Consider the following 22,998-nt stretch of genomic DNA (forward strand, 5'->3'; position numbering starts at 1 on the left):
AAAATTAACATTAATTTTAAAATAATTTATTTTTTTATCTTTTATAAAAGAAGCTATATATAGATGATGTCAGATATTCCGCGATTAATTAAACATTGTTTAAATCCTGAATGGGTTAAACTTCAATTTAAAAATGAAGATTGTGAATTATTAAATGAATATGAAAGCCAAAATAAGCTAATGAGGTATAAATATAATGATAAAGAATATTTAATTTCATGGAATCAATGGAGTCATAATCAAAGACCTCATAAACGAGAAGAAGAAATTGAAAATAATGAAATGGAAATCATTGATGACATTAAAGAGGATGGAATTCCTAAATTTTGTAGAAAAACCTTTAGAACTAAGTTAGGAGCATATAAACGTAGAGTATTAAATCCTGAATATCTTAAACATCAATTTAAAAAGGAAGACTGCGAATTATTAAACGCTAATGAATATGAAAATGCTAAATCAAAACTGAGATATAAATATATTGGAAGTGATGAAAGGTGTAAAGATAAAGATAAAGTTTATACAGTTTCATATAATAACTGGCACACGTTAGGGATAAGAAAACATTTAGGAGATTATGGAAATGTTCTGAATTCTTCAAATCTAGTATGTATGAGAGAGTAAAAGAAATCAGATATAATTATCATTCATGAATGAAAGATTCACTACCATAATGAAATAAAAAAAATAAAAAAAATAAAAAAATAAACTTTAAAAATTCATGTCTTACATTTTTTGAATAATTTATTTTTTTAATTCGTATGAAAATGAGTGTCAAGACTAACGACGTTAAAAAATTGGGATTCACAAACGAGGAAATAAAGGATATATTAGAGGAGGCGAGTTATGAAGTTAATAAATATTATTTAAGAAATTGTCAAAAATTCGCGGAGTTATTAAATGATTTAGATTATGATGGAAAAATGAATAAAGATGATGTTATAAATTTCTTATATCCCACATCTGAAGAAGAAAAACCTAAAGAACCTGATGTTTTCCCTGAATATTATGAAGAACGGATTAAAGATGATGAATATGATGAAATTGAAAGACTGGAAAAAATAAGAGATGAAATAGATGAAAAAATTAAGGAATTAAGAGAAGTTGAAAAATATAATGAGAATGAAGTAGAGGGTTTAATGAATATCCCAGCTTCAGAATCAGAAGTTCAAAAATCTCATGAAGAAAGATATAAAAATTACTTTTTGGAATCTACTAAAAATTTATTAGATGGTGAAATAGATGAAACACTTTCAGAAGAAGGCACAAAATTTATTCATAAACATAAGTTACAATTTATTGACGATGGAGATTATCCATGTATATTACTTTCACCTCCTCTTGATTCTGAAAAATTCAAAAAAGCACTGAAAAATGTAACATATGCAACAAATACGATTAAGAAAGAAGACCATGATATTTACACAAATTATTATTTAAATAAATGTACAGGTGTTGATAAAGTTTTTGATTTGTTAGATAAAATATCAAAAGAAACAATTGGTACATATAAAATTTTATGCGATTGTGGTTTCATTATTGAAGATACTAATAATGTTTCATATGAAAGAACAGCACCGAAGGAAGACGAAGTTGAAAGGTCTATACCATTCGTTATTAAGAATATAAAAGATATGAAAACTTATAAACATTATATTTATTCATTTATTTCAGAAAAAATGGAAGCAACCCATAAAACATCATCTCATCATTTTATAGCTATTCATACATTCCTTTTCAAAGTTGTGAAATTAAATAAGACAGGAATTAGATTTAATGTATCAGGGTACGCATTCTTGAGTAAATTAAAATGTATTCGTCACGTCGCAGATGATAAAAATTTATGTGTTCTTAATTCATTTTATGGATTTTATGGGCTTTAAAAAATAAACTTTATTTTTATTTATTTTTTAATTTTTTATTCTTACATAAATGAACAAAAACGGAACAGCTAAAATGAATGATAATCAAATTAGAGCAGAAGGTAGAAGGTTATTTAAACGCTTCTATAACATTCCTGATGGTGTTAATCCTAAAACTCGTAGAAGCTATTTAAATGAAGCATAGATGCATATGAAGGATTTGACATTTCATCAGAAAGTGAGAGATTAGCGAAGAATGTTAAACGTTAATATTGATTTTTATTATTGTGATCCTCAACCAGAAGACGTGGACATAAATAAGGTAGACTTTCCATTAGTGGAATCAATAATGATAGATCCAGAATTTGAAACAGTAAATATTTTATTAACACAGAGTCCATGTGGAAAACTTCACGCTGACAGAATAACAGACGTAGAAGCACTCACAGGATATAAAGTTTGCCCCTTTTGCAAAGAAGAAGTTTATTCTATCCGTGATGATCCAGAAAGGAAAAACCAAAGAAGATTTTTAAAGCATTGTGAGAAATGTAAAGAAAATAATGGGAGATTAATTCAAGACGTTCAATTGCAAAAGACCCAGCAACCATATGCACCACATATCACGAAACAGAAGATATATCAATGGCTATTAGCTCACAATTTGCAGGAATATTATAAACCAACAAGATATTATATTACTTTTGACTTCGAAACATTAGAGACTAAAGAAGAATTACAACTTTCTGAGTGTGCAACTTTGAACGCTTACTTAAAACCATTCATGGTATCATCAACTGTCAAAATAAAGCCGCAAACGGACTCTTTGAGTCCTGAAGGTCTTTCAGACCGAAGCGGCGAGGTCGTAGACCGTGATAAAACATTTACGAGGAATTTTTGCTTAACATCAAGTGATTCGTTCATCTCTGATTGGATTGAATTTTTATTTTCAACCTGTTCATTAGTTGCTAAATCAAATATTGAACAATATGAAGAATTAATGAAGCCGCAAACGGACCAAACGGCTGGGACTTTGTCCCATACATTAAATGAAAAACAGAAGGAAGCATTTAAAGAACTTCTAGATGAGGAATTCAATAAAGTGAATATCATAGGTTTTAATTCGGGAAAGTTTGATTTAAATTTAATTCTTCGTGATTTAAACACTGCAAAATGGAAAATAAAATCAATGCTGGGTTCTTCTTCTCAATTTAAGCAAATCATTGTAAAGAAAACAAACTGTCCATATGAATTAAGATTTATTGACATCAGAAATTATATAGCGGGTGGAACATTAGACCAATTCACTCAAGATTTCGGAAACAATAAATCACGTGTTAAATCCTTTTTCCCTTATCAATTCATCACATGGGAGAATTACGAAGATGAATTATATAAAGTGGAACCATTCACTCAAGATTCATTTTATTCAGCATTAACTCAAGAAACTATATCCGATTCAGATTATCAAATATATCTCAATGATGCTAAAAATTTTGAGAATAGATTAGAATATTTTATTCATTATTGCAATAAAGACGTTGAAATTATGATTGACCCAATTGATAAAATTATTGAAGAAACATTTGTTTATAAAATTGACATGCTTCATAATCTTTCTTTATCATCGAATGCATCAATGATTCGTTACGCTTAGCATATAAGACTTCAATCCTAACGAAAATATCCAGAAGAAGAAAATGAATCAAGTTTTGAATTAACAGAAAAGTATTGGAAATATAAAATTGAATCATATAAGAAACAAGATGAAAAAGCAGAAAGGGATACTAAAAAAATGTTTCAATGGATGACTTCAATACTATCACGATTTAATCCTTTCATCTAAATGCAAAATGTGTGGTAAAGCGTTTACATATGCTAATAAACCAACATTGATAGAATCGATAATGAAAAACCACATACCAAAGAAAATTGTCAGTTAATGTGTTGTTATTGCAATGTCGTAAAATCAAATAAAGATGAAGATGTTCAACGTTTAAGAATCAATTTAAGAAATTATGCATTAAAAAATAATTTACCAATGACTCTAGATTCAGTTGAAGCTTATCACATCCTCCGTAATGGAATTACTGGTGGTTTATCAAATGTTCAACATAGAGTAAATCTTAAAGGAATCACGCACATTAATAAACTTTCATATAATCCAGAAACTAAAACTGTATCAAATGAGGACACTTCCAACATTATGACTCATTTCGTTGGTGTTGACTTTAATTCATTATATCCTTCATCATTTTCATCTAATCCTCATGATTTCATTCAATATACTGACCATAAAATGTATATGCCGGGAAGATTGAATGGTGTTATCATTTGTGATACAGCAACAAAGAAAGCAAAAGCATGGGAATAATTAAGAAGAAAAATACTTTATTCGTGGCTGAAGTAAAGGGTCACATTGATGAAAAATACATTAATGATTACATAAACTTTTTACCGATAATAAGAAACTTAGATATTATCACAGATGAAAAAACAATTGGCAGTTTTATGTATAATTACATGAAATCAAACAATCTACCAGTTGACCAGAAACAGAGAAAATTAACTCAGTTAGCATCAACACACAACCAATATCAACCATTTTCTTCTTATTATCTTTGGTATCTAATAGACAGATTTCATTTTATCATTGATGATATTCAATCAATTTTAACATTTACTAAAAACACTTGTTTTAATGAATTTGCGAACGAATTTATGAATGAAAGACAAAAGGCTGAATTAGAAGGAAATAAAGGAAAAAGTTTATTTTGCAAGATTTCACTTAATGGATCATATGGTTACGATGCAATGAATACACAAAATTACGCAAAGACTAAAATAATGAATGCACAGAAGGCACGCGTTGCATGTATGTCAAATAAGTTTAAAAACATAAGAGAAATAGGTGAAGATACGTATCAAGTGATGCTTAAAGATAGATTTTATAGATGTGATACATGTTTACAAGAGGCATTCTTCACTTTAGATAATGCTAAATACTGGTATTTGGTTTTCATTTATGATTTTATGTATAAATGCATGGATGTTAATCGTTTTCATTTCATTGAAGGTGATACTGATTCATCTTATTGGGCAATCGCTGGCGACCCAAATCTTCCTAACACTCAAGCATTTCAAGCAATTGTAACCGATAAAAAATTTTATGATAAAAACATTTACAAATTCGCACCTTTTGATTTCTTTTGTTTTAATGAGAAATTTAAACCTAAATTAAAGAATAAAGCTGAAGAAAAAGCACATGAGAAGAAGTTATTGGGTTTAGCAATTGAGAAACAAGGTGATAACATGGTTGCTTTATGCCTAAGTGTTATACATCATTCAACGGTTCAATTGATGGAAGTGATTTTAAAAAGATTGCACAAAAAATGAAAGGTGTTAGTTTACGACAAAATAAGCAATTAACACCTAAAAATTATTTGGATATAATAAATGATAAAGTGATATTTGATGGTCAGAATATTAATTTACAACTTAAAAACGGGTCAATGACTCGCTTAACAATCGGTAAGACTGCATTAACAGGAGCACACACTAAGGCTGTATGTTGTGAAAATGGATGTTGTATGCCATTTATTTAATACAATTTAAAATTTTATTTAATAAAATGCCACAGAAGAGACAAAAGGAACCGTTAATGAATGGTTTTGATACTATGATTCAAAGAGGTGGGCACCCTTAAAACATTTATTTTATTTTTATATAAATGAATAGCGTAGATTTAAAAATTTAATTGATGATTTAGTACTTAATCAAAATTTTCTTGATTATTACGATTTAAAAGCATATCTCCAAAAACATAATAAAAATATAACGGGTGATGATATGGAATATTATTATCGTATTATAAAAATGAGTTTTGAAATATCATGATAAAATAATTTCTAAAATTAAAGACAAAATTAAAAATAATGAATATTCAAAGGAAAAAACTAAATCACAACTTAAACAGTTGAAAGATTTCAAAAATAAAGTATTAACAGAAGAAGATATTGATGAATTATATAAATTATATAATCCTGAGCCGCAAAAGCAAAGGAGCAAAAACAAAAGGTGCAAAACACCCAGGTCCTTCAGACCATAAATGATGCACAAGCTTTAATTTATGATTCATTAGTTAAACCATATTCAGCCCGACTTTTAAATGAAGATCAACTTTTGGAATTCATCCTTCAACATAAACTCGAAGCGGGAAAGTATATCAAACCTTTATATACAGCATATTTAAAACAAATGAATAGAATACATCCAGAATTAATGAAGGGGAATGAATCCAAAACTTCATCATCCAAAATCAAAGCAGATAAAATTAAACCACTTGCAACACCAAAACCTCCAACGACAGTACCACCTCCTCCTTCAGTTAATCCTTCATCATTCACTTTATTATATCCATTTCAAACATTAAAGAAGCAAAAAGATTTTAAAAAGGATTTCAAAATATTAAATAAACCAACTGACCCAAAAATTCAACCGTTAAAGGAAAAATTTAGTCGCCCTTCATTTGCACCATATCCATATTCATACGAAATCGATCATTTAGAATATTCAAAAGGAAACGTTACTTATTTATTTGCCATTAACATTAACACCAGATATTTATATTGCATTCCGGTGAAAGGGAAAACAGAACAGGAAACAAGAAGAGCTATTCAATACTTACTAGATCATGAAAGAGTAGATAATATAAGGGGTGATGGTGATAAAGGATTTCAGGCAGCTATGACTCATTATTTCCCACAAATTAATTTTTACTTTTCATCCTCTCCATATACGTTTCATAATAAAATAGTTGATGCGGTAATGAGAACTCTTAGAGATGCGTTAGGGGTTAACGGTCAGATATACTGGGATGGAAATCATGACTCCATCATACAACAGTTAGTATATTATTACAATAATACATGGCATAGAACAATAAACATGAAACCGGTGGAAATGAAAAATGATATTTCAAAAGAATGGGAATATATTAGAAAGCAAATGGAAAGGTTGAATGATGTTAAACGTGAACAAATTAATTCGGGGCTCATGAATTTTAAACAAGGGGATAAAGTTTTGATTCATCTCGATTATGGAAAAACTGATAAATCAATGACAAAAAGAAGACGAAGATTTGACACAATAGCTGAATTTGTGAGATATATTAACGGCAATGCATTAGTTGAAGTTGACAATAAATTAATAGAAATTCCGATTTATTTTATTACTCCATTATATTTAAATAATATTTAATTTTTTTATTTCGTAAGAAATGAGTGACAACGAAGCATCCAAGAGTCCAGACGAATGAATATAAAAAGAAACTAAACAGAATTAAATCAAAAATATGCTATTACAAAAAGAAGCGCAATGCGGTGGGGTTGAAAACGATAAAGAGAGGAAAGAAATAATCGAAAAATTAGAAACTTATCGTTCAATCCTTAAACTGAGTGAAGCAAAAATAAAAGAATTTAATAGAATAAATAAATTGATTGGAAGAGATGAATTTAATAAAGATGAATTTTTAAACTCTATCCAAATTTAATTTTTATTCCTCTTCGACAACATCTCTCTTTCCATCATTACTGCATAACCACATTTTCTCAATTTTAGTGGTTTGTTATTTTTAACATGTTCTTGCATCATTTTTATCATTTCCTCCCTTGTTATGATTCGTGGTAAATTTTGAGCTTGTGGGGTATTCATTTATGATAAAAATAAAAATTTGTTTTCAGTTATTTTATCGTTAAGTGACTCAAAGAGTCCGGAGACAAAGTCTCATGGTTTTTAGGTTATTCAATAATTAATTCATAACTACCTTCCTCCTGCTGTGTTGTCAAAATGTCAAGACCCTCAGGTCTCGTCACACAGTGACTGTTGTCACACTTTTTCAGAGAAGTTAAATGACCTGGTAGCACATGGTAACATGGTAGCACCTTCAGTTATTCAATAATTAATTATTTTTGAATAACTGGGAAATAAATTTACGTCAAATATGCAATTTATAAAATCTTATGTCGACAGGCTACGTAGCACAGTGGTCTAAGGTGGTGTTATGGAGGGGTCAAGGTCTGTGGTTCGAACCGCGACGGCGCCGTATTTTCTTATTTTCTTTGTTTGTCTTGTTTGTCGTGAATAAAAAATGTCATAAAAGTGCTCTATCTTCCACGGGAATAAATAAAAAATTTACTTTATTTCTTCTTTATTTCTTTGTTCCCGTGGAAGAAGGGTTTTGCTGTTTTTCTCAGCCGAAATCAACGATTTTTTCATTTTTGGAATCCTTAGCAAATGAGGAATCTTTTCTCTCGTGGAAGCTTTGACCAAAAATATAATTGAGGTGAAGAGGTGAGATGTCACCCGTTTTCTCACCTGTTTTTATGGTAGTAGTGAAATAAAATTTTGTTATCAGTTATTTTATCATCATTTTATTAAGTTCATCTTTAGTTAATAATTTGAATGGATTCGCTAATGTTCCACCTTGAGTCACAACACTTGCCCCGGCTAATTGTGAAGAACCTGGGATAAGTACTCCATGAAATGATTTCATTGGTATCATTAATTTAGAAATAGTTGGCTTAATTAATTTGGTCATTTATGATAAAAATAAAATTGCATAATTTAAATTTTTTTTCTTTCTCATTTTCTCATTTTCTCATTTTTCATTCTGTTTTGGTTTCAGCAACTTTTCAAGTTGTTGTCTTGTCAGTAACTTTAATTTTAACTTTGGATCAAATATTGGGTTTCCATCTTTATCTCTTCCAATAACACCATATGGTAGAATCTTCATTTATACTAAAATAAAAATTTGAATTATGTCGTTCACTCTTTTGGAGCTCCTAAAGTTTGTTTCACAAACATTGAGCGTTCATTGAACTCTATACCATGCGAATACAGTCATAAATGGTGGCATGTAATCTTTACTTTGTCCCGTTGTTTGTGTATATCCTGAAACGCGATGTGTATGGTTTCCTTCTCCCTGAGTGTCACTCCAGTAACAATTTATGGCAAATTTAACATCATCTTTAACATCATATCCTTTACCTTTTGTCATTCCTGACCAATCCCAATATCTATGCTTATGCCAACCCGCTTGAGATGTGCTTAAATCAATGTAGTGACTGTGTGCAGGTAAATTTTCACCTGTAATCGTTTTACTTCCCCCTGTTTCCTTTGAAGAGTTTGCACAATACAAAAACCTGTCGACTATTTGTTCCCATGCACCAACACCAAACATTGCTTGAGGACCTCTCACATCCATAGATGTATAAATAGAACCTACTGGGTTCATTAAATCAAACATATGAGATATTATAGGATTGTCTCTTTTGAACTTAAAATATAGTGTAACTATTTCGGGTTTCTTCTGGTTTGTGTCAGAATATTTTTTATAATATAATCTTATGTTTTCAGGGTATGTAAAATCTTGACTATAATATTTATTTCTGTCATCTTCATAATAGTATACTATTCTCGTTTTTTCTATTGCATTATATCTTTTATATCTATAATATTCTAAATATAATGTTTGCTTTTTTGGGTCTACACGTGCGTCAACACCATAGTCATAATAATACGGTGCTGGAGCTACGTTAGACAATGTCATATCTGTCATATCATAAACTCTTAAATATTTCTTTTGTTCGTCTCCATATAAGTTTAAGTAGCAGTTGTTGTCTAATGGAACTTTAACTTGTGTGCCATTATTCTTTATATAGCCTACATACATTTCATTGTTATTTTTCGGAATGAGTTTATACCGTATACCATTTCTTAAGGACTGTACAAACTCCCATCTAAAATATTTGTTTTCTTCATTGACAGAAAAGTCGCCAACAATAGTTTCAATATTTTTTGTTCCAACTAAACTTTGGTATATTTCGTTAACAAATGATATATCTGCTTTCTTTGCTAACTCATCGTTAACAAATGATATATCTGCTTTCTTTGCTAACTCATCGTTAACAAATGATATATCTGCTTTCTTTGCTAACTCATCGTTAACATAAGTTTTATCTGCTTTCTTTGCTAACTCATCGTTAACAAATGATATATCTGCTTTCTTATTTAACTCATCGTTAACATAAGTTTTATCTGCTTTCTTTGCTAACTCATCGTTAACATAAGTTTTATCTGCTTTAAGGTCTAAACATTCTGAAACCCATCCTGTATCAGCTTTAGTTTTCAGAATCTTCGATGTCCGTTCATGATACCATTCAACCCTTTCTATAATTTCATTATCTTTTTCATTAACATATTCCTTATCTGCCTTCTTCATTAACTCACTAGCCACATATTCCTTATCTGCCTTCTTTGCTAACTCACTATCCACATATTCCTTATCTGCTTTCTTCATTAACTCACTAGCCACATATTCCTTATCTACCTTCTTCATTAATGCACTATCCACATATTCCTTATCTGCTTTCTTCATTATGTCATTTAGGAAACCTTTTATGAATTCCTCATTTAAATTAAATCTTCCAATCTTCAAAACTTTAGGAAATGCATTTAATGCGTAATATCTTTGTTCTTCTGGTGGAATTGATGTTATATCATCCGTTATACCTTTAATTTTTGAATTCATAAATAAAATTTCTTTTATATTTGATATCACTGCACCACCTTTGCAAACGAATTCAAAATGGTCATTTTTCAATACTATCTCCAAATCTCCATATTTCAACCTTTGCGTTTGTTCTGCCGTCTTTGAATTATATGCATATGTGGCGTATGTAATGGTCTGTGGTTGTTGTTGTTTAATCATTTTATTACGATTTAAAAATAAATATTTAATCTGTTATCTCATCAGCTATTTTTTCTATTTGAAATTGCCATAATATTTCATTCATAAATTCTAAATCACAATCAAATAGGTCAGTTATTCTAAATTTAATATTTGATAAATCTTTTGAATGAAGAATAAATGAATTCCCGGATAATTGAAACGGATATGATAAAGAAAATATGTTTAAGTTGATGGATAAAATGTTTTGTATTGATGGGTAAGAGTTAGGGTCTAATGTTTGATGTGAAAATCTCATTGGGGTATTAACTTTATCACATTTGATTAAAATGAAATTAGACCAGTGTCAGAATACAAAACATCCCCAACATCTTTTTCAAAATTTAATATCCCCAACAATGAACGAAGATGAGGGGTACAAAATTTAATTTTCAGCGGAAATTTAATAAGGTTATTTATTTCATCAAGTTCAAAAAGTTTATCAGGTTTTGATTTAAAATTTTCTTCATACCATACGATAAATGATTCATTTAAATAACTTAAAATCATGTTAATATCCCATTTCGTTATCACATTATTTATATACATATCATACGTTTTTAGGTCTACGACCCCGCCGCTATGCGGCTCATGGTCATCTTTAATAAATGATATATAATCTGAAGGGTTTAAAAGAATGGGATTAAATTTACCACTCACAGAAACGAGAGTAACATTATAAATTCCACTAACTGTTAAATTTAATTCACAATTATTATTCGAAATAATATTGATAATTGACATTTTTTTTATTACGATTAAAAATATGGTAAAGCGTTATTTTCCAGTGATAAATAAAACTAGAATAAGATTACCTCAAGAATTCATAAATTCAACGAATAAGAAATTCATTCATGTTATAAATTTTAGTGTTTTCAGAAAATATGAGTCGATGTCATATTCATCATCAGGTTATATTTCACTTCATTCAAATTTAGTTCAATCAAACCCATATAATGACCATTTCATAAGATTTTCAGATGGTATTAAAAATGTAATTGATAGATTAAAATATGAACAGATTGACAATATCGAATTTTTGGAATTTTGGTTTAAATATCCTGATGGAAAAAAGATTGAAGTTAAAGATAAAGCTGATACTATAACAAAAACAATTACAATGACTGATCCGGATAGTGGGGAACAAAAAGAAATAAAACAAACGATAGAAACTGGTGAAAGGTCAATTATTATCGATTATGATTCAAAGGATTATTATTCGATAATGTTAATGCTTGAATATTAAATAGCCTTAACAAAGAATTTTTCAAGTGATATTTTATATTCATCAACTATTTTATTATAAATATCATTATATGTTAAATGAAGTTCAGTTGTTGTTCCGTTCTTTGATATCTTAATTGTGCTAATATCCTTTATAGGATTTATTTTTGCAACTGTTCCACAGCATGAAACCTCATCATCTATGAAAAATTGAATCTTCAACGTCTGAATCTTGAACATCACAAAGAATGGCGATAATGTGAATTAATGATTCATAAGGTAAAATAATTAAACCGGATTGGTCAATTAAATTTATTATTGAATCATAATTATCAGTTATTATATCACGGTAAATTTTCATTAATTCAGAATTAATGTCTATTTTATATGGGTTATCAAGTGGTGCTGGTATGTTGGATAAGTGGGAATTTCAACAGGTTCTTTACCAGGTTCAGATAAAATGATTGGGTCTCCATCTTCTTTATTTTGCTCTTCCTCATTCTTCGGTAAGTCACGAGTTAATAAATTTGGTTGAGTTGCTGACCTTGTTAATTCAGGACTAACATTAACTTTAACATTTTGAATAATTCGTGATTTATCATCATTTACGTTATAACCAACCGTAATCTCTGCTTTTGCGTTAGTGTTCTTTTGACTAGTGAAACGTCTTCTCATTTATATTCGAATAAAAAAATATATTTAAACTTTTATTTTGCTGGAACTTTTGAATCTATTATTTCCTGTATTTGTTCATGAAGTTGATTTTTAGCATTTTCATCGAAATTAATAGACCGAATATATTCATTAATTGCATTCTTATAATCATTGATTTCTCAAATTTTCTTTTATCTGATTCCTTAACTAAATCATAAGTTAAACCTCGTTGCTGATATAATGGTTTCTTAATTAAATCTTTGAATGCTTGAGATAAAGCACCTGATGCAATTCTTGCTACTATAATTGGTTGGAATTGCTGTTTAAGTTCATCTTTAACATTTGCGAAAACTGGATCGAATAAAGCAACTTTAAAGAATTTCTTAGCTGGAATTTCAGGTCTTAAATTTGCATATTGACCATCAAACTGGTTAGAATATCGTGGTAATCCATCCGGTCCCTCTTCAATAGCATTTAATTCTTCATTGAAGTAAGAATATGGATTATGACGGTATGAATTAATTGGACCATTTTCACCTTCTCCAATGTATTGTTTAACAGCTTTTCCATTTTCATCAAATTGCATAGGATAATGTTCATTATATGCTTTACGTTTAGGATAATCCGTCATTGTTAATTTATACCCATTTATGACTTTAATATTTCCTTGACCATCAGTAACGAAAACTTCATTTATTCCATCAGGTTTTCCATTTGGACCCGTAATGTCTGCTTCGTGTGCTTCCCAATTTGGTCCGTGACGTTTGGCATATGCTTGAGCTTCTGGTAATGTTAAAACGTTTCTCATTTGTTTAACATCCTTTTGAAGACCGGCAACACAATGAACTAATTCTTTCATTCCGTCTGGAACTTTCATAGTTCTATTATATGCACCCTTTTTGTTTGTTCCTTGTTTTAATGGAACCTGTAGAAGATTTGCTATTTCTGTCATGTTTAATTATAAATAAAAAATAAAAATTAATTATAAAAAGTTATTCAAATTTAACACCTTTATTTAAATCAACTATTATTTTTCCATGTTCTCCTAATTGTTGATATTGTGTGTAAAGTTCATTAATGCTCATTGGTAAATTCACTTGATAAAGCATAACGTTCAACTGTTGACGACTAAACCACTGAAAATGAAAAGGGTGACAGGTTTGATTTAATGTTTGTGCTTAATGCTTTAAAGTATTGAACAGCCATGAAGAATGAACACTGAATGTGTCGACATTGAGTTAATAATTGATTAAAATATGATTTCTCATTAGTTATTAGTTTTGATTTCACCGCATCATCTAGAAAAATGAGTGAATGCAAAAATTCTCTATCAAAATTTGAAATAGAAAGTGTTTCAAATAATTCATCCCTTTGTTTATCAATAATTTTATCCTCTAATCCTTGCTTCTTGATTGTATTATATAATTCTTTATACATTACAAAGTTTTTTAAATAATCTTCTGCTTCTTCTTGTGATAAATAAATAATTGGAATTTTGATTAAATGCTTTAAAGATTCAAATGTATCATCTGAAGGTGAACCTGAACGGTTGATATAAATTAACACATGTGAATAGGGTGAAGTGTTAGCAATAATGATAATTTGTTTTAATATCGTTAATGTTTTACCTTTATTTTGTTTACCAATTGCTGCAGTGATTGAATTTAAGTAACATTCAGAATATGGAATTTTCATTAATTTTTCCTTAGATAGAGCATTTCTATTATCACTCAATGCTTCATTAATCATATCATCTACGTATGTATTATATACTCCTGCTAATTCTTCATAAGGGGTGGATGAATTTAAATCCATTTAATCAAAAATAAATTTATAATTTTATACATTTCTATTCATCAATATTTCATCATATGAACTTCTATACTGTGGTGGTGTACCTGTTGGATGATATTTCAAACCTTCGTCCGGTGTCCATGTCCAATATGTAGTCCTAGTAAACCAAACCTGAGGAGGATTTGTCACCTTTGAACAGTAAGTGTCATTTTCACCCTGAATGATTGGATAAGCTTTCACTTGTACTGTAACTTGTGAGTTGAAAGTTTCTAATCCATCAAAGAATATACCCGCTCCATCACGTTGAACTGGAATAGTGCATAAGAATGAAGTTTGGTCTTTCCATGTTCTAGCTAATGGCGTGCCATTATCATCATTCAATGGTCTAGTTAATGAGTCCTCGTATTCTTCCGTGCATTCATTCACTCCATCTAAATCAGAAGCTTGAAGCATACGTGTAAAGAATATGTCGCCCACTGTGGTCATCGCTTGATCGGGGAAGTTTCTGGAATCTATAGTGACCTGAAGACCTCGAAGCATTGGATTTTCTAAAACCGTTCTTTGCATTGCATTCTTCGGAAATGTTAACACAACATCTGTAACATTATGAAGAGCGTATGAGAAATCTGAGCTGATACCTTCAGGAGTGATGCAACCTCCATTTAGTGAACGAACGTCAATATGTTGAGCTGGAATCATGAATGGATCTTCCTTACTAAATAAACGTGGTATTGCTTTAACTGATTCTTCAATTAAACCGTATCCTGGTGTAATGCATTTATCCTCTAAAACTTCCATCTTTGTGCATGAAATAATAACGTCTTCAACTGTTGCGTCAGCAGATGTAGCGGCTAAGCCTGTAATTAATTTGGCAGGAAGTCCGATTTGTTGGAATTTGCGATCATATTTATAAACATGATTCATAATCTTTTCATAATTTTCATCAGTTATCTTTTCATAAACGTAATTTTGTAAATCAGCAACTCTTAACGGGTCAACCTGACAAAATACTAAAGTATCCCTGAAAACATAATATTTAAGAATGATTTCACCAAATGATTTAGGATAATCATCGAACGCCTGAAATGCTAACAAATCATTTACCGGAATAATCATATCAAAAGTGACATCAACTTCTTCATTTGCTTTCTTGAAAACTTCTGAAGGGTCAATATATTTACCACATACTGAGTTATCATATTTTTGAACATTATTATATAACGAATGAACAAACTTTTTAACTTTCCTTTCTGATTTTGGTTTATATGTTGCAAATGCGAAAGATTCACGGGCGCAATCCATCTGAAGATAACCAGCATCACCTCTTTCGGTTTCTACTTCTAATTGTTTAAAGCTTTGATTTGATGATTTGTAACCAACGAATAAACGCATGCATTTAAAAGCGGCATCACATGTGAAAGCTTTATTTGAAACTAGAGTTACTTTAACTTTGCGTTTAATATATGTGTCACCTAATTGGTTCACATCATGAGCTGGATTTGTAATTCTTAAATGAGTTTGTTTATCATCAAAATATGGAGCATCAGAGTCATAGCATGAACTTTCAAGTTCTCTATAATATCTTCTTCCATCATTCTTTGCGAATATTTCATTTATCTTTTCGAATGAATGAAACACATTTCCATTAATCGGTTTAGTGTTTGGCACTAAATAGTTAGTCGTCATTTATTATTAAATAAAAAATCAAAATTAAAAGATGAAAATGAATTTTTAATTTTAATGAAATAATCAACTATGGCTGCAGGATTCTTTAAAAAGTTATGGGATAAAGTAAAAAGAGGAGCGCATAAAGTTTGGGAAGGGATTAAGAAAGGAGCAAATTGGATATTTAAGAATAAAGAAGCAATTAGTGACGTTGCTGAACAAATAGCACCTAATGTTCCGGTAAGGGAAGTATTAAATAAAGGAGATAAGGTTTATCGTCGACTACAACCGATATTGAGATAAAAATAATATTTATTTATTTTTCCACTACTTTCCTCCTATTTTATTAAGTATTCCTTCAGCAATTCCACCAACTGCGTTACCTGCTTGTGCTCCCATCGCTGGATTACCTGCTTTAGCACCTAATACTCCTCCTATGATAGTTCCTGCCGTTTTCGCTACTGGTGCCAAAAAGTTTGCAACGGGTTTAATAATCTTTTGATGAACCCAACTTGCAGCTTTCTTAATTCCTTCCCATAATTTTTTAAAGAATCCTGCCGCCATCTCTGATTTAATATTAATTAAAAAATATATTTCATCACTTATATTCTAATTTTTTATTTAATGATAAATGAAACCGATTTTAAAAATAAATGAAACAGAGGAGGAAGAAATAAATGAAAGTGAAAATGTTCAACAAAAAATAAATGTTGTTAAACCAATTACTGAAATAAAAATTTTTTCATCTGTTGAAGAATTTAATGATTATTATGCTAATAATAAAAAATTATTTGAAGAATTGACAACGTGTAAATTGAATAAAATGTTTAAAGTTGAGGACAGAGTCCAAGACCCAGAGGGTCATGGATTCAAAATTTCAAAAATAAAAGGAGTGGTTAGTTTGAAATCTATTCCTCAATCAAGAATCACCTCATTAATGAAAATAGATGATTTAACAAAAAGAATAGAAATTATTGAAGAGCGAATAAATCAAATTATTGATTTCATAAATTCAAATAATCATTAGTTCTTAAAGTTCAATGTTGAACTCATCAAATTCATCTTCATCATCATTACCTTTAGTGAGTTTATTTACTCTTTCAACTTTATCTTTTGATAGTCTTTCGTTTAATTTTTCTGAAGTTTTTCGTTACCAAGTTCTAAAATTTTACATGGATGATATTTAAACCCGTTAAATTCTTTTTCCTCAGTTTTAATCATTAATCTACAAAGAACTTTAGTGAAAAGGTTTTGTTGTTTAAACCACTTATCCTTAATATTTGTTATAAATTCAATATCCGGAATTAATTCCCAAATTTTTGAATTTTCGATTAATTTACCATCAAATGCAAAAGCAATAGGTTTAATATTAAACTTACCTTTATAAAATAAACTTTCTATGCAATCATCAAAATAAACGTCTACTTGTTTAACATGGGTGAGAATTGGTGAAAGTTTATTCATTAATTGATTCACAGTCACGAATTTTGATTCACTCATTTTCATACGAATTAAAAAAATAAATTATTCAAAAAATGTAAGACATGAATTTTTAAAGTTTATTTTTTTATTTTTTTTATTTTTTTTTATTTCATTATGGTAGTGAATCTTTCATTCATGAATGATAATTATATCTGATTTCTTTTACTCTCTCATACATACTAGATTTGAAGAATTCAGAACATTTCCCATAATCTCCTAAATGTTTTCTTATCCCTAACGTGTGCCAGTTATTATATGAAACTGTATAAACTTTATCTTTATCTTTACACCTTTCATCACTTCCAATATATTTATATCTCAGTTTTTGATTTAGCATTTTCATATTCATTAGCGTTTAATAATTCGCAGTCTTCCTTTTTAAATTGATGTTTAAGATATTCAGGATTTAATACTCTACGTTTATATGCTCCTAACTTAGTTCTAAAGGTTTTTCTACAAATTTAGGAATTCCATCCTCTTTAATGTCATCAATGATTTCCATTTCATTATTTTCAATTTCTTCTTCTCGTTTATGAGGTCTTTGATTATGACTCCATTGATTCCATGAAATTAAATATTCTTTATCATTATATTTATACCTCATTAGCTTATTTTGGCTTTCATATTCATTTAATAATTCACAATCTTCATTTTTAAATTGAAGTTTAACCCATTCAGGATTTAAACAATGTTTAATTAATCGCGGAATATCTGACATCATCTATATATAGCTTCTTTTATAAAAGATAAAAAAATAAATTATTTTAAAATTAATGTTAATTTTTTAATGATTTATAAATAAATATATTTTAATGCATCGTCTATATATAGATGAAACAAAAAAAGTCACTAAACCCTTCCACATATACTACTCTGCTTTTATCTGATTATCTGTAGGCTTTTGTATATGAACCCAATGAAATATTAATAAATATAAAAAATACTCTATCATATTATTGGATTGAAATTGTTCAAAATGGAAAGAAATCGATAAATTGCTTATTGGGAAACAAATTTTCATGTATCAGCATTTTTATGCGATGGCAGCTCATATAAGAGCATAAGATAAGGATTGTATATGATCATAAGAGTTAATTGTTAAGTTTCTTATAAGATTCAAATTATATTCAGCGATCCCATAAGGAGTTATTGAGTGAAAATGATATAAACATAATGAAATGCAAATATATTCGGTTTATAAGTCCCATTATAACTATCCTGTATAACAATGCACACCTGTAATAATTTAATAAAAATGTTTTATCCTTTGCGCGATGTTTGCGTAAATGATAATAGAATGTCTTTTACAATTATTTTCCCACATCAGTATCACGTATTCCGATGTTCACCATTCGAATTACTCTTCACAAAATCATTTTCAGATATTTCATTAGGAAGTGTAACAACATGCCAAGGGATGAGATTCATTGCTGTTTCTGGACTTCCTGCTGATACTGTTTTTAATACTAAATGTGTTCGCGTTTATGATCATGATAAAAATGATCAAATGATTTTTGAAACAAAGTTCGATGAACATATACTAAACATGCGATTGACACCAGAATTCTTAGTATGCGCATTTCACAAGCATGTTGAAGTCTGGAACATTATAGAAAAGCAGAAAATTAACGTATTTCCTGCAGGTGTTAATGTTCATGCTCCAATCGATATTTCTCATGATTTTTCAGCTCTTGCGATGTCTGGCGAAGTTCCAGAAGATGTTGCAATTTCTCATTTACAAAATTTGAAATTGAAAAACTTTCATGCCGCAGATAATCCTGTTTCATTAATTAGATTTTCACGTACAGAATCTCTCTTTGCTACAACAAGTTCAGCCGGCCACGCAATTAAAATCTGGGATCAAAATACAGGAAATTGTGTGAATAAATTCAAGAGAGGTAACACAGCATCTATTATTCACTCAATAGATTTCTCTCCAGATAATAATTTTGTTGCTCTTTTCTCTCAAAATGATACTTTGCATTTCTTTGATAATTCAAAGCGAAAAATGACTGGAAATCCATCAACAACACGTTCAATACATAGAATCAGCATTCCTGATATGCAAAACGTGGTTTTATCATGGTTTGAACAAGATAAAATTGCTGTTTTGTCATTAGACGGAAAAATGGTTGTTCTAACCATCGATGAACAATGCCATGAAATTGCTCGTGAATCCATCCAGTTTATGCAAAGAATTATAGAAATTGTCCCTCAAGATTCAACATAATTTTGTTGTTTTTATAAGAATAAAATAGATAGTATGTATTTATATAAAAGTCAGCTTTTCAAATCGTTCGAAATCCTTTATCGAATAATTTTGAACTTTTATTGATAATAACTTCATTTGTCTAAGTTAAATAGCACCTGTATTGGTGAATTCATTCGATGCAGTATACATCCTACAAATTCTATCGCAATATTGAATTTTATATCTGTGAATATGTTATATTTCAACTAGAAATTCCTTAACTTAGCTAAATCATTCATCATATGTTAGATTCCATATAGATACTCTTTGCTGGTCTGGCCATTATTATAAACTTTTTCTAATAAACGAACATATACTGAGATAGAATGCTCAATCAATAAAGTTTTTAATATAGTGTTACCACATATATAATGGCAGTGAATTTTTCAGAGGGTATCTTTAAATATACAACAATTCCAGATTCAAAAACTGCCAAAATAGGAAATGCGATTGATAAGGAAACATGCAATTCTGGGATTTTGGATGTTAACTACTCTCATCCAGTTAAAATCCCAGAGTACGCATACCATGATAATGTTAAATACGAGATTGTTGAAATAGGCATTTCGGCCTTCAGATACTGTAGGTATATTCCTAAAGTCACGATTCCTCCAACAATAATAACTATTAATTATTGGGCTTTCGATTGGCTCATTTCTTGCAAAGAATTTGTATTTCTTCCTGGGAGTAAATTGACTACCATTGTTTCCGGGGCATTCAGTAGATGCTATTCCATTACTACACTAGTCCTTCCTAATACGGTGCGCTCTATCTCGGACTATGGCCTTGCTTATTTGGGTTCTTTGAAAACTTTGTATATTTGTGGAAATCCTTCGATTTCTGAAGACATATTTTGGGATACTGTGAAAGACGAAGGTGATGTTGTAGCTCCAAGTGATTTACAGATATATGTTCCTTTTGAGTTTACTGGAACTTCAACATATAGAAATTTTACAAAGACATATTTTAACAAAGTTTGCGATTTCACTATCAAATGCAAAACATGCTTTGATTGTACTCTCGATTTGCATTTAGCAACTCTTTTCACTATTATTTTCATTTCTGTTTAATAAAAAAATTTAGTTTTAAAAGATTAAATGTTTATATTACTAATGTCTTAGAAATTATCCATAGAATAATACGGATTATCATTATTGTGATTTTGCTGTGCAGGATCAGATGTGATACTTGGTGGTAGATAAAATGGAGTTGGTAATTGACTATCTTGGTAATTTTCATCCTTTTCTTCTTCATCTTCTTTATTCACAAGAATATCGCCTTCAATGGTCTTTCTTCGCTTGAGATAACAATATACACCAATAACAACACCAATAATGCATAATGCCACAGCTAAAATGATCGTAATGATGATAGCTGCTTTGTTGTGATGGTGATTATCATCACCACCATCATCATCATTATCATAATAAGGCTCGGTAGTATTTAATTGGTCATAACTATCGTGAGTTATATAATAAGCTTTGTATTTTGAATTAGAGCCGTTGATCAAATATGAATTAACTTGTTGTTGTTCACCAGAAATTACAAAGGTAACAAGTCCAATTTTAGAAGATAGAATTGAATAAACTGGATTCGGATAAATATTGGAATCTAAGTAAGTAATGAAACCATTTGTTAGAAAACAATTATATTTTGAATCATTTTCTGAATTGATTCTTACAGATCCATCTAGGGCGCGTAAAGGTTTTGCGTCCTAAGGCGTCCTGATGTAAACTATTCAATTTTTGAGAAGTTTACACCATAATTGAATAGTTTATGGCGTCCTGAGAGGAGATTTCAATGGGTATGGCGTCCTAAAAAAATAGAAGAAAATGATTTTTTCTCGATTTTTCTAGAAATTGAATTTTTTAAAAAAGAAAAAAATCAAAACGTATACATTCAAGAAAGACTATAAATGAAGATTTTTCTATTTTTTTTCATTCTAAAACATCTTTTTTTGGATAATTTTTTTTTTAATAAATATGTAAGAAAGATTGAAGAAAAAGTAAATTTACTTTAAGAAAATTCGTTTTACATGATGTAAGACCCATAACAACTATAAATATTCAATTATTTAAAATAAAAAAAGAAAAACAGATTAAATGTATCTCACATCAAAATCCATTGACCTAAGGATGTTAAGTTTCTGTTTTTAAAAGTTGATATTTTTTTTTAATTTTAAGAAAATTAATAGCATGTTATTAGACAATAGGAGTGTAATGATATTGACTAAACAGAAATGAGAGAATAGAGATATAATTTTGATAAGCAATATTAGTAGTATATGATACGGGTTGTGTGACTTTTTTTGTAATCGTAAGAATTCTCACATAATTGAATGATTTTTGAACATACTTCCGAATAGCAGATTTTAAAAATTTATGAATAATTTATAAAAAGTTTTTATTCCTACAATTCCTATATTACCATTAATAAAAAGAATATATTCTTGCAAAATATAAAACCTATTATAAAGGTCGGAAAGATTAAATTTCCGTGCATAGTAGAAATATACTTAGATGATGTATGTGACGAATTTCACAGACTAAATGAAAAAAAGACTTTATATAAAGATTTTGTTAAATTTCTTATTGAAAATTATTTGAAGCCTGAACATGTGATTCCAAAATATCACCGATGATATTTTAAAAAATAAAATAAATTATATTTTTTAAATAAAAAAATAATTTTTATCTGATAGAAATAATACCTACAAATGACAGTATATAAAAAATTGACTTCTTACGTAAAATTAAAACTAAGTTAAATTTATTTTTTTTATTTTATAATAAATGAGTATAACAACTAATTCATTGAAATCTTTAAAGTTCACTAATTCAGAATTAGAAAATATTTTAGAAAAATTTGGAGACGGTTCTTATCCAACATATATGCAGAATGTGAAAGAGTTTTCCAGATTGTTGAATGAATTTAAATATAACGGACCAATTACTAAAAAGGCTATAATGAGATATTTATATCCCAAAAAAGTTGAAAAACCTAAAGAACCTGATGTTTTCCCTGAATATTATGAAGAACGGATTAAACAAGATGAATATTATAACGATGAGATTGAGAAATTGGAACAATTAAGAAAAGAAATAGATGAAAAAATTAGTGAATTAAGAGAAGTTGAAAATGAAGTAGAGGGTTTAATGAATATCCCAGCTTCAGAATCAGAAGTTCAAAAATCACATGAGGAAAGATATAAAAATTACTTTTTGGAATCTACTAAAAATTTATTAGATGGTGATATCGACGAAACACTTTCAGAAGAAGGCACA

At 29.2% G+C, this 22,998-nt stretch overlaps 6 protein-coding genes and 1 pseudogene across 7 annotated transcripts, besides 3 other annotated features; 3 read left to right on the plus strand and 4 right to left on the minus strand.

The window, feature by feature from the left end:
• Nucleotides 1-796: 796 nt before the first annotated feature.
• Nucleotides 797-14,937: a mobile genetic element.
• On the plus strand, nucleotides 1,930-3,912 carry TVAGG3_0545380 (annotated as a pseudogene). The gene has a single exon. A coding segment is annotated over exon 1 (1,983 nt).
• On the minus strand, nucleotides 9,059-10,446 carry TVAGG3_0545390 (phage tail repeat-like family; the record flags this gene model as incomplete). Its single annotated transcript, XM_051238012.1, has 1 exon — nucleotides 9,059-10,446. A coding segment is annotated over one exon (1,388 nt), but the record flags the coding sequence as incomplete, so codon positions are not given.
• On the minus strand, nucleotides 12,943-13,474 carry TVAGG3_0545400 (uncharacterized protein; the record flags this gene model as incomplete). Its single annotated transcript, XM_051238013.1, has 1 exon — nucleotides 12,943-13,474. A coding segment is annotated over one exon (532 nt), but the record flags the coding sequence as incomplete, so codon positions are not given.
• Nucleotides 14,938-16,308: 1,371 nt separating the features above from the next.
• On the minus strand, nucleotides 16,309-16,545 carry TVAGG3_0545410 (N-acetylmuramoyl-l-alanine amidase family; the record flags this gene model as incomplete). The annotated part of the gene is made up of 1 exon (XM_001281993.2): nucleotides 16,309-16,545. One exon carries the CDS (start codon nucleotides 16,543-16,545, stop codon nucleotides 16,309-16,311), a length of 237 nt encoding a protein of 78 aa, XP_001281994.2.
• Nucleotides 16,546-18,718: 2,173 nt separating this feature from the next.
• Nucleotides 18,719-19,735, plus strand: TVAGG3_0545420 (phosphatidylinositol-3,5-bisphosphate binding; the record flags this gene model as incomplete). Its single annotated transcript, XM_001296748.1, has 1 exon — nucleotides 18,719-19,693. The coding sequence occupies one exon, from the start codon at nucleotides 18,719-18,721 to the stop codon at nucleotides 19,691-19,693; it is 975 nt and encodes a 324-aa protein (XP_001296749.1).
• Nucleotides 19,736-20,014: 279 nt separating this feature from the next.
• Nucleotides 20,015-20,784, plus strand: TVAGG3_0545430 (ribonuclease inhibitor domain-containing protein; the record flags this gene model as incomplete). Its single annotated transcript, XM_001296749.2, has 1 exon — nucleotides 20,086-20,784. One exon carries the CDS (start codon nucleotides 20,086-20,088, stop codon nucleotides 20,782-20,784), a length of 699 nt encoding a protein of 232 aa, XP_001296750.1.
• A 47-nt stretch (nucleotides 20,785-20,831) lies between these two features.
• Nucleotides 20,832-21,224, minus strand: TVAGG3_0545440 (uncharacterized protein; the record flags this gene model as incomplete). The annotated part of the gene is made up of 1 exon (XM_051238014.1): nucleotides 20,832-21,224. One exon carries the CDS (start codon nucleotides 21,222-21,224, stop codon nucleotides 20,832-20,834), a length of 393 nt encoding a protein of 130 aa, XP_051095838.1.
• A 182-nt stretch (nucleotides 21,225-21,406) lies between these two features.
• Nucleotides 21,407-21,990: a mobile genetic element.
• Nucleotides 21,991-22,387: 397 nt separating this feature from the next.
• Nucleotides 22,388-22,998: part of a mobile genetic element that runs on past the window's edge.

This window comes from Trichomonas vaginalis, chromosome II, assembly GCF_026262505.1.
Source record: "Trichomonas vaginalis G3 chromosome II, whole genome shotgun sequence".
In the NCBI taxonomy this organism is placed as follows: Eukaryota; Parabasalia; order Trichomonadida; family Trichomonadidae; genus Trichomonas; species Trichomonas vaginalis.